This window comes from Hakea prostrata, chromosome 9 (assembly GCF_041222555.1).
Source record: "Hakea prostrata isolate BN-2017 chromosome 9, UWA_Hpros_2, whole genome shotgun sequence".
Lineage (NCBI taxonomy): Eukaryota > Viridiplantae > Streptophyta > Magnoliopsida > Proteales > Proteaceae > Hakea > Hakea prostrata.
Window position 1 is genome coordinate 5219425 of NC_142608.1, and position 12615 is coordinate 5232039.

The window sequence follows — 12615 nt, forward strand, 5'->3', positions numbered from 1 at the left end:
GATTAATCTGAAAATTCCTCTTTCAAAGACCATCTCCATAAGCAATGCCTTCAACACATATTTTCCAAATAAGTACTTTAATCCTTGGCAAGGTTTTTGAATTCTAAATTCTCTTTCAATGATCTTCAGGGGAAAGAGACATCTTCTCCATTAGAGTTGTTCACTGTAGGATTTTCTTTCAAATTATTTAGAAAGTGATAAGCTAACTTAACTGTGAATTTTTCAGATCTTGTTCCGCTCCAAATAAGTTTATCTTCTTGAGAAAATAAGCTGAGCTGAATTCTTGAAATTTCCTGCACCTCATTTAGTAAGAAAATCTCTTCCAATAAATCAATCCTCCAAGATCTTGTATTGTGGTCAATCAATTATGGAACTTTGAAAAGATTGCATCCCTCCAGTTTACAAGATCCAATTTTAAAACCATAAATAATAGGAATCCAATTATCTTGCTAAATATCATTTTTTTCTCCATCTCCCACAATCCAAACCATGCCCTTTTTAAGAAGACAATGCCCCAAAGAAAAGGGTGAATCATCTTCTAAAAGTGTTATGCGTTAAAGGGTACTTTGGTCCAGTGAAAAAAATATAAAAAAAATATACCATAACCGAATTAAGGTCCTACTTTTATATGGTAGTATGATAGGATGATATTTTTTATTTTACACTGCTCCCTGACACATGAGAAAGGTAGATACAGGTAGAAGATTAGCCAGAAAATATGAATAATGTTGTGTACACAGCCATTTCTTGAACCCTGGTGGTGTTTTAAGTGTAAAAAAGATATCAGAAGTCCAAATACTTTAATCCATTCATAACTAACATAACAAAATTAATCTCAAACCTTAGCTTTAATTTCTCGAATTACACGGCTGAGTTCAAAGGCCAGCTATAATTAATCAGCTTTTGCTTGGAAAAACATGCTTCATTATAATATCAGGATCATTATCCAATAATTTATTATCATAGCGTTATCCACAGCCTAATATCTCTCATAAATAAAAGAAAACCAAAGCTCCAAGAAAATGGAGAAATAATGAATACTACTCAAATATCAGTTCTCCTGTCCAACAAATCACCCTTAAGTTATCAAGGAACCAATAGAATTATGCTGGAAAAGCAATGCCACACATATGGTAGCATCTTGTGCTTTCCAATATTCGCAAAGTTTCATGCTCAGTTTTGTATTATTGAGTTCACTAATTTCATTCTTTCAATCTATATCAAAAAATTCAGAGACTACCTGATACATACCTCCAGTTTTCACTTTTCCAAATATTTATTTCATTTTCATTTATATCTTGCACTTCCAACTACAAAGAAACAGACTGGTTTTCCTCCATCAAAGCTGTCCTAAAAATTCCTTACAAGGGACATACAGAATCATGACAGACATTTGATTAACCATCAGTTCTCTATTATTGAACTTTCTACAAACTGTGTCTATAGATGTGGCATATAATATACAGTCTAAAACAAGATGAAATGACAAAGCAACTAATAAGGGTATGAAGTCAAGGATTAAAGAAGAAAGGGATTGGCAATTCTCAATCACAATAATTTGGAATCAGCTTGCAATCTGACAGGCTAAGTTGGCAGAACTAGCAAAGGAACACATTTCAAATCGATAACTCAATGAAACCAATGCCAAGAATTTCCTGGGGCAAACTACCAATGCAACATACTCAGAAACTGCAAACCTAAAATGAGATCTTGAACTAGCCATTCGGTGCCTCAATTGTTCAAAATATCAACTCCACTACAAAACCCATGAAATGTATTATTGATATACACCAGCATTAGTATCATAGTTGTCAAGGCACTCAGGCACCTTGATCACCTCGGTTGCCTAGATTAAGAACCTTATTCGTCACACCTTGTGTCTGACACCATCGAACAACTTGGGTCACGTAGATACCATAACAACTTGGAACAATAGTTCTTCACAAAAAACCTGTTGAAGTATCACGGATTCACAAGACCACTGATATGCATACATTAGCAATCTATACAACATTATAAATTAGAGCACACCAAAAGAAATTAGCCCAAAAGCAGACAACCATTCAATCAGGTTCAACCAACCCAAACATCAATAACTGCACATGCCTAACTGAAAGATCAGGCTTCAGTTGCTTTATAAGGTAAATGAAAACTTGTATGGCAAATTACTGGAGAAAAAGGTATGCTATCCAAAAAAATAGTTGAACTGTAGTTCAACCCCAATGGAAATCATCCATGATCTGTGGAACTTAATGGAAACACTATGTCCTTTCCTTTTATAACTTGATTTTGAGCTTATCAAATAGAATGTTATAACAAATTATTAGTAACCTAAAGTAGTGAAGATATCTTTTGGTAGTAAAAGAACTATTTATATTAAGCTGTCATTATGTTAAATAAAGAGAGAAATCTAGGAAACTATACAGTAGCACAGCAGTAGTTAAGCACTGATTGAAAGAAGCTTAATATCCTAATACAAGATGAGGTGAAAAACTAACAAACAGAAAAGAAACAGATAAAACTGAGACCAATCGGAAGGTGGATAATTCTTTACTACCCTTCTCTGTTCTTCATAATAGGACTAACAAATCATAATATTAACTCAACTAACCATACCAAGTTCATAGGTACTCCAGAATTAATGGAATTAAAATAAAAGAAGTTGCAAGCACCTTCCAAGAGAATCAAATTGGGGTACTGGATAATCAGGAAGAAATTAACAAACACAGTGAGACAAGGACAAACCAACTATGAACCAAGGAAGGCCCTGCAAAATCCAGCCTTAAAATTATGGAGGAGTTTTCATAGCTTCACATTTCTAAAACAATTCAGTTCATATAACCCTCAATCAGATCTATACCACCACAACATTAGAAAAAGCAACTTTCAAGGGGTCAGGATGGGAATCCATCCTAAAAGTCATACGAGAAAAAGCCCTCAATCTCTTTATAGCTTAGATAGAATCATAGAACCACTAACTAAATCCAGAAACAGTACCGGTGTTCATATGGGAATGTTGATGGACTAACATTGACTAAGAAACTCAAGATCAACCAATAAAATTTCTTAGGAAAATCCAATGCCAAGAAAATGTAACAGTTCACCGCAAAATTTTGGTTCTTAGTTCGCTATTCGGCACATATTACATAACCATGTAGATCGACCGAAAAACCAAAGCTTAAGTTAAAAAAATAATCCAAGTAATGGACAATGAGAAATTGCAAACTTTTTATTGAATCAGATCATTCTAAACTTTCTGCACATTTTTCCTCTACAAATTCAAGGAATAATCGAACAGTATAAGATCGAGACAAATCTAAACAGAAAAAATGTAGCTTAGATCTTTAACTCAATGAGCAATAAGAATATCGGTGCCCAATTCATCCAACAGAGAGTCAAGAGAATCTGTAAGAGGACTAGCAGGGTTTACAAAACAGAAAGACTTGGCCGCCACAAGCTTCTTTCTTTGTGGGCATCTAGGTCCATAGATCCTTCCAACAAAACAAGGGAAGCCATCCACGTTACCGATCTGAGGCTGAATATTGGTTTCCGTCGACACCGCCAAAGACGACGCAGTGACTCGAGATAGACGGATCTGAGTTTGTGATTCCCGTCTCTGAGATCTAGCATTGATTCTCGAATCCCTAAGTTGGGCAAGTGCACCTGGCTTTAGGTATCTATAGAAAACCTCTTCACCTTTCAGTGGTGACTTGCAGGAACTTCGAGTTCTACGATTCATGGCGAATCTGAGTTGAGAGTGGAAACGTAGAACTCAGAAAGAGAGAGAGAGAAGAAGAAGGAGATAAGAATGAGATGGTGGGGTGAAGGGTTTTAAGGACCAAGAGAGAGCGGGAAAGGAATGAAAGGAGGGAAGGGAAAGAAGAGAGAGGAAATAAAAATTCGTTTTTTGAAAACACGTGAAAGGCTGAAACCAGGTCTCTCGATTGGCGGGATTCGCAAATGCCTGCTGCGTAGCTTCTACTCTTGCGGTTCAACTTCAGTGATGCGTATTAATTGTGTTGCGAACGGTCGACGTCAAAATTGATCTCGATCGTCCATCTTGTAAAATAGACAGTCGAGATCAAAATATTGATTTCAAGCTCAACTGTTGGCAGCAACATTCAAGTCTCAGCCCTACTCTTGACTGTGGAGTATAATTTTTAGAATGAAATAGAATTTATTGATTGGGGGAGTTAATTATTGTATGAGATCTTAACCGTCGGATTAAAAATCATCTATATCAAATTGACGAAAATAACCCCATAAATCTTATCCAAGCATGCCTGATAATGCAAAACCTTTCGGCTAGGGATATTCCAGTTTGTATCTACTAAGGTAGCTATCAAGGATAATGTTTTTTGAATGGTTGGAGATTTAAACATGATAATATGGGTCTTTAATACAGTGTTTTAGATCAAGCAACAAGGGTATAAGATTTAAAGGCCAATTAAAATTCTTCATTCGAGGATATAGACCGGCTAAGTTCTCTTCATAGCACCAAATTTCCTGCAATGTGATTTTCTGTTGATCTGCGAACTTGAGTCCTTTTTGGATTCCATGGATTATAGCCTATGCTTTTGTCCCTTGGTTAATGATACCTTTATTTAGGTATTATATTTTCCTATTCCATATGACCCCAAGCTGCTCTATCTAGCCCTGGATTGTAAACGCCTACACATAGTAACATGGGTAAGTGGATGTCATTGATATTATCACATATGCATATATTGATATTTTCATAAGGCATATCCTGAATCTGTTGAGTTTCAGTAGGCCCGGATAATTGTGGTGGTTTAAGTTGAAGGTACCCCACCCATCTAGAGATGGCCTGAAGTATCATTTCAAAATTTGGAGCTTTATCCGAGAAAGTGACATTATTTATTTCCTTCTAGAGAAAATATCAGGTAATAATGAAGATTGACATTGTTCATTTCCTTGTTGCGGTATCCATCCCCCACTCTCGAACCATAGTCTCACATAAATCGAGAATTGATTCTAACTGTGCTGTAATATTTTCCGTTCCGAGTCCCAGGTGTCCTGCTACCCATATTTGTTTGGTCTATTCACATGAGACGAACAAATGCCAATAAGTTTCATTGGCAAGATTGCAAAATCTGTAAAACGGTGAGGAATTGATCCATGGTGTTAATGTTGTAGTAAGAGGTAACCCTTTATTCAGTAACCTCTATAAGGGATATGCATTTGGCAACCCCGGAGGGTGGCTTAGTTGGTAAAAAAAATAAAACCCAACATCTTCGAAGGTCAAAGTTTGAATTCCCTTATGACTAGAAAGCTAAGCCATGTTTTATATTTGAATTATATGTAACAACTACCCTTGAGGATCTAATCAAGGTGCGCTTAAGCTGACTCGGGCGAACCTCAGTTCCTCTGTGTTTAGTAACTATACAATAATTTTTGTAAAATGGTGCTTTATGTTAATCTACTAACGACCAACTAAGAGATGTTGGCCTTGACGACAATCAATTTTCCTTAATAATATATCTTGAAGTAGCTTTTCAACTCATGATGAAAACCTTTTTTTGAAGACAAGAAATTATCTAGAGGGTCAAAATGAACTTAGAATCAGTTTGATAACCCATTGAAAAACAGTTTGTGATCTTTATTGCTTCAAGAAGCAGAAAATTGGATGTTGGTTGGGTTTAAGTGGAATAGTTTTAGAAGGGGTATTTGTGAAATTTGGCACCATAAACATAGCAACCCTACTAAAATTCTCTCAATACTCTAATAAAGCTCTTCCATCTATGGCAAGAAGAGGACGAGAGTTGAAGTCAGATTTGGAATTTGAGTTGCACAAGTAGTACAAGAGATATATTAATCGGCGTAATTATTAAAATGTAATATGACCAAATTATTATAATTAAACTATATTACTAGTTATCAAATTGTAATGGACATTTATAACATGACAGTTACTGATTTTCTTTTTTGGTAGGAGACAAATATTGATTTAAGGTTTACAATAACAAATTTCATAAATTTGATTATAATTTCTAAATTTGTTTCCCGAAACAGATTTTATCAAATGCCTAAAAAATGTTTTGCTTCCATTAAAATTAATATATCATGAAGTTGTAGCATTATAGAAGTTTAATGACATGTTGAGAGGACAAACTCTTTTTTCTATCTTCACACCCAATGACCCAACCCAGGCCATCCAAGGTGTGCATTAGACCTCCAGGCATCCATTATGTGAACCATGCTAAGGTCATCATAATGTGTCACAAGTAATATTATAGCAGCATTGACATAGTGATTGTTTATTAAGATGGAGGGGTTATATTTTCTAATAAATTGATTGCATTATCATGGATTATGTGGTTCTGTTTGTCGCTTGCTTGTATGATTATTTGTATTGATGATTTTATCAATTGATTTAGTGATATAATGTGTTTGAGATTTGTATTTCACTTGCATCTTCCCTCACTGAGCTTGTGTCGAAAAGCTTATCTCTTTTGTGAAATGTTTATCTTTAGATTGTGATGCAAAGTGATATTCAGTCCTAGAGGAATATGCTTGGTTGGCTCAAGAGGTTGGCACACATGATGCAGATTGTGTGTGTGCTGGTTGTTCTCTTGGAGCATAGGCATTCACCATTTTTGCAAATTTAAATTACATGAGTGTTGTTTCCTCAATCAATTTTGATGCTATAGAACGATGTGTTTTATGTAAAGAGACAGTTGATAGCATTTTGGCTATTAATTATTTTTTCTTTTTCTTTTTTTCCAATTTAAACATGACTATCACGTTTCACTAATTTTGCCCAAAAGGCCTAGACACTTAACCATACAATGCAAGCGCTCATAAAACAAACGCTTAATAGGAAGTACAACTTGGTTATAGAAGACACCAGACATTCAAATTTCTTCTTGGCAGGTGTTATTTTATTCCCATCTGGTGGGGGATAAAGTAGAAAACTATAAAACAAGGAAAGTTGTGCTGCAAAATGAAATTGCAGAATGGAAATTATGAGAAGTGAAAAATGAAAAATGAAAAAAATAAAATAAAATAATAAAAAACAAAAGAATTATGAAAAAAAAAAAGATATAAGAAATTGAAAGAGGAAAGCAGCACTGCAAGTACACAATGCAGAAAAGAGTATAAACAAAAACAATTCAATGAAAATTAGAGAAAGGCCATATACTGCTCTGTTAAACAAGTAAATCTGCAAACCAACTCCATAAAGCTTTCATGTTGCCAAGCCATCTTCTACCCATTACAACCAACTGCTAATCCAAAGCATATTGCCAGACAAGAAAAGCTATAATTCAAGAAATGAGATGGCCTGATGAAAGGCTTGTCCATCTCTTGATCAAATTCCCATGACAGACAGAGAGGTTTTCCTTTGCTGCCTTAATTTTGAAGCAATTAATGATCAAGAGGCAGCTCACACAATAAGGTTCTCCCAGGCTACTCAGAAGAAACTTACGGGCAAGTATTAGTTCTGGATTCTTTTGAACATGTTAAGAGAACTTGTTCAACCTGGAAAATTAGAAGCATTACGCAGCAAGCTTAATAGAATTTCACTGCATTCTTTGGCTTAAACAAATCATAGGTTCAAGTCTTTAACATCACATGGTACCCAAGCATGTAAATGACAATAACATCAGCACATATGCACACAAGTAGACAATAAGTTACTTTTTAATATAATTACAGGCTTCAAGGACTAGGAGAGTATCTCATTATACTCTGTTATGTCTACCTAAAACGTTGTTACAATGTCATGATCACTTTGTTTGAACAATCAAAGTTGAAGTTTCTATAATTATTAAACAGAAACTAAAAAATTTACATTTATTACCTGTTCAGATTCCAATAATGATTTTTGAAAATTATTACATTCCACTAGAGAAGAAAAGTTACTTGGAAAAACGAAGCATTCAAGGAAAGCTTTCAACTCAATATGTTCACTGGGTTGGCCTGAAAGGCAAAAACAAGCAACAACCATGATGCTGACCAATCATCCATACCTGATTTATAATGAATTCTTTTCAAGGTTCCAAATCTAGATGAATACGACGTAAAAGCAGCCTGCAGTGCCCATGATGCTGATCATTTCCAATAGACTCAATGTAAAATTGGATAAATTCCTGACAATCTGAGTTAACAATATCCAAACAGAACCTAAGATATGCTGCATTTCCAGTTAAAAGTAGATGCTTGGAAAAAATACCACTCCAGAGAATTTTACTTACATTGTTTCATTCCATAAAATAATCAAGATGCATTATATATACAATTTTCTTTTCAAATCAGATGGCATATCATGTTAATATGTTAATTAAAACAAAGCACCCCTTCCCACTGATAAGCCCCTAATCACCAAGGTGTACAAGAGAAAGAAAAATAGGGACTATGTAATACTACCTACAGCTACTACAGGGGATACAACTGAGAAGATGACAGCTGGCAGCACCCAATTGGACAGCAGCACTAACCTGCTGTAGACAGAGGAGCAGAAGGGATAATCCAGTTGGCAACAGTTGAGTGGCTGATGGTGAAAGAATTGGTTATGCGTAGGAAGTTTGTTAGGATTCTAAAAAGTATGTCCTGGTGAGGGGGGAAGGAGAGAGAGAGGGAGGAAAGGAGAGCAGCCTGAGAGCTTGCTGGGGAGAGGGTCACCTCTTGGCTGGGGAAGTGGGTATGTAATGAAAGCTGTAAGTTCATATTGGTAGTGGAGTCTATATTCTACTTGCTGTCTTTTAATTCCAAGAAGTGAAGCTTCAAGCTTCAATCATAGATAACAGTATTGTATCTTTGATGAGGTTTATCAGTATCAATGAATGAATAGAGTATATTTTGGTTGCTGTACTTATTGATTCTGTGACAATGAATGAAAGATTACATTGCTGTTAGGGAGGTTCTTGGTAGGATTCAGGGCAAGGAGATAGAGTCTTATCACCCACCTTCACCAACATACAGAGAGAGAGAGAGAACTTTTAAGATGTATAGTTATTTTATGATCCATTTGGGAGCAACCTCATGCCACACAAGGGGAAGTCTTTTATGAGCCATCCAATTGGCAAAAGAGGATTTTATGTTAACACAAAGCTAGAGCGCGAGAATTTAATTCTAATGCTAAAAGGCAGCCTTACATTAAAGCCTCTATTTTGGCTGAAGACTAGAGTCTTGCAGTCAACATTTTGAATTCATAATCAACTAGTTTCTTTGATGCAAAAAGTCATGAAACTACTCTATTCTCAAATCTAATTAAGTCCCACTGAACTAGGAAATCCACCAATTTTTGCAAAAACAGTCCATATGTAACGCTGAAACAGAACCTCAAAACTGCAGACATATTACAGGTAATCAAACAATTAAATTTGTCAAATACATTCACCTACATTCATAAACAATGTGTCGGAAAGTAGAAAGTTAATCCAAAACTTACATTTTGTATACTCATTATTCCAACAACTGAATTGAAAGAGAAATCACTTCGAAGAGCCAAGATGTGGTTTAAATGTAAAGACAGTACAGAATCATATATAGATTTGACAGTTGGATAATTCCATTATACCATAATATTGGAACAGATAACTAGTTCTTTTTGTGCTTTTTTAGGGAAGAGAACAGATAACAAGTGAAATGGATATTAATTATGGAGCAGTTAACTCCAAAATCAAATGATACAAGTATTACTGCTAAGAATATCAACAACAGTAAACAGTACTCGTGAAAAGTATATCTTGGTTTGTCCCAAATTATCTTGCAATTCTTCTTTTAAAGTAACTCTATTATTCAATCAATAAGCTGTTCGTTCCAAGTACCTTAAACAAGCATATTTGAACAAATCAGGAGATATCTACCAGGAAACAAAAAGGAGAAATAAGGTACATGATTATAAAAAAAAAGTCAATAGCCACCTCCAAATCACGGGAATTATGTAAGAGCATCAGCACCAGCGACAATCTCCAATATTTCACCAGTGATCTTTGCTTGTCGAACCCGATTGTAGGATGTTGAGAGGGCCTTCTTCAACTCTCTTGCATTATCAGTGGCATTGCTCATGGCACTCATTCTAGCAGCAAGCTCACTAGCCAATGAATCCTGCAGTGCCCTCAGTATCTGACTGTTTAGATAGAGAGGCAATAAAGCATCAAGAATCTGAACTGGGTCCTGCTCGAACTGCAAGATTGGTGAGAAATCAGTTGTTTCTGTCCTCATAGTGTCCCTCTCCACTGTCAATTTCCCTTCCTTGGTTGTCAATCTAAACAACTCATCGTCTGCAGCATCCACACAATTGCCATTGACATCACAAACCTCACCCTTAGGGGAGAGCGGAAGCAAAGTGTGAATCACAGGTGCAGATTTCACCAATGACACAAACTTGGTGTACAAGAGCTCCACCTTGTCAACCTCTTCACTGACAAAGAGCGAGAACACATCATCCGCGATGGCCTGAGCTTCTTTCGCAGTAGGTAAGTTTCCTCCTTCAAGAAACCTATCTACCGGAATATATGGCCGGCGAGTAAAATAGGAATTACCCTTCTTTCCAACACTGATAATAGTGAATTCGACACCAAGACTCTTCAAATCTCTCATCCGAGCCTCGGCTTTCTTGATGATTGCGTTGTTGAATCCACCGCAGAGACCACGATCGCCTGTAACAACAACCAGGGCTACCTTTTTGACCGTTCTGACATTGGTAAGAGGAACGTCGATGTCTTCAGTTTGAAGCTGCTCATTGATGTTGTAAAGAACCTCAACTAGGGTCTCTGAAAAGGGTCGGCCATTGACGACTGCTTCTTGCGCTCTTCTGACCTTAGCCGCCGCCACAAGCTTCATCGCTTCAGTGATCTTCTGGGTATTCTTCACTGAATCGATACGGTCTCTAAGATCACGGAGACTACACTGGATTGGGTTTGAGGAATGAGGGCGAGATGGGTTACAGGTCACGGAACCATGGGAAGGGAGACGAAATGGGTTGAGGATAGAGCCGAAGGAGAGTGTGGAAGGATCAGATAGAGAGGGTTTTGAAGATGCCCACATTGTTAGATTGGAGCATGACATGGTTCCCCTGAAAAGAAACTCCACAGAGAGATGGAGTCAGAGAAGGGAAGAGGAGAACAGAAGAGGAGCTCCCTTCTTTGCTTTTGTCTTGTTGCTTTGGTTATTTGGATTGACTCCATTGGCTCATAAGTGGAGGGAACGAAAGGTGGAGAGTAGAGAAGCTTGGATTTGGATTGGGTTTGGGGATAAGGATTTTGAACGTTTGAGATTGTGGGTGGAAATATTTTGATTAGGGAATGGGATGTTTCAGTCCATAAAATCATATTTGGGGTTTGATAGGTTTTCTTTTGGTTCCGATGGGATTTTTGAGAGAGGCTGAAAGGGAAGGCCAGTTACCAAAAGGCATATATTCTACATATGCGAATATGTGGGTTTGACAACAATTTGAACAGGTTCGAATTCAGTGCTACGTAATTAATGCGTAGCACTGTGTTGCGGGTGGTCGAGGGCAAGATCAAGATTTGTTTCACACTTTAGGAAATGGACGGTCGAGTTCTTGCTGCAGGTGTTGCGCATTAATTGTGCAGCACCCAAACAATTTTCAGACAACCTGATATTTGTTCCCACAATCAACAATGTATAGGCATTTTTGAAACTCCATGACACTTGAAGGTTGTAATGCAAGACACCATTGAACAACTTGCAAATTGCAAAAAGAAATTCACCTGTGACCAACATGAAATAGATGGAGCTTAAAACTGGGAGTTGATACTTCTTAGATGAACATTTATTAATAGAGTTAAGTAGGGTGGAATTAAGATTTAACATCAGGGATCAAGTATTGATATTTCACAAAAAAAATAATGACTTTTCTACCCATTGTCTTTCATTAAACTTTTCTCCAATGGAAGGGGGGGATTATGGATATTTCACACATGGAAAAAAGGCTAGAGGGAAAATTTTAACAAATTGGGAAGAGGAAGGGAATTTTTTTTAAAAATTGGGGTGGGAGTCGATACTAATATTTCACACATGAAAAGAAGGTTAGAAGAAAATTTTCAAAAAAATTAGAAAAGGGGTAAAAAAAGAATTTCAAAACAGGGGGCCACGATCCCCTAGGCCTCGGGTAGCTCCACCCCGTATATTAGAGTCTACACATGAGATCCCATAGAATATGTATCCCTATACGAGTGAATCCATATGTGCTATTACATGGAATATGGAAGGACAATGTAGAGAGAGGAGAGGGAAGTATAGACAAGGGATTACAAAAGTCAATGGGAAATTCAAGTATAGCACATAGAATTTATTTACTACTTTTCATTCTCCTATTTTGAAATATAAGGATCCCATATGGATGAAAGTTCGATATCGTAGTTAATTTTTTTACCTCACAATGAAGTATCATCGTCTTTTCGTTTGCTTTCCTTCTAAACATTGAAGAACTAGACCAGCTTTGGTTCGCAAAGCTCTACATCCATCAATTAAGCCATCAGTTCAAAATTTCATGATTAAGACCTTTTGTGTGTGTGAGTTTGAGAATTGATAATTTTCTCCTCCTCTGTGACTGTCATTTTCTTCCCCTACAATCTTCTTATCTATAATATCTAGAATGGATTCTGGACGCGGTAGAGGGAGGGG

General features: G+C 36.6%; 2 protein-coding genes across 2 annotated transcripts; both read right to left on the bottom strand.

Annotated features, from left to right (window-relative positions):
• Positions 1-3349: 3349 nt before the first annotated feature.
• Positions 3350-3739, bottom strand: LOC149004226 (uncharacterized). The gene has a single exon (XM_089168590.1). It carries the CDS (start codon positions 3737-3739, stop codon positions 3350-3352), a length of 390 nt encoding a protein of 129 aa, XP_089024716.1.
• A 5859-nt stretch (positions 3740-9598) lies between these two features.
• Positions 9599-11141, bottom strand: LOC149004227 (ATP synthase gamma chain, chloroplastic-like). Its single transcript, XM_089168677.1, has 2 exons — positions 9888-11141; positions 9599-9791 (listed from the first exon to the last, which is right to left on the bottom strand). Exon 1 carries the CDS (start codon positions 11032-11034, stop codon positions 9904-9906), a length of 1131 nt encoding a protein of 376 aa, XP_089024803.1. The 5' UTR covers positions 11035-11141; the 3' UTR covers positions 9599-9791; positions 9888-9903.
• Positions 11142-12615: the final 1474 nt, after the last annotated feature.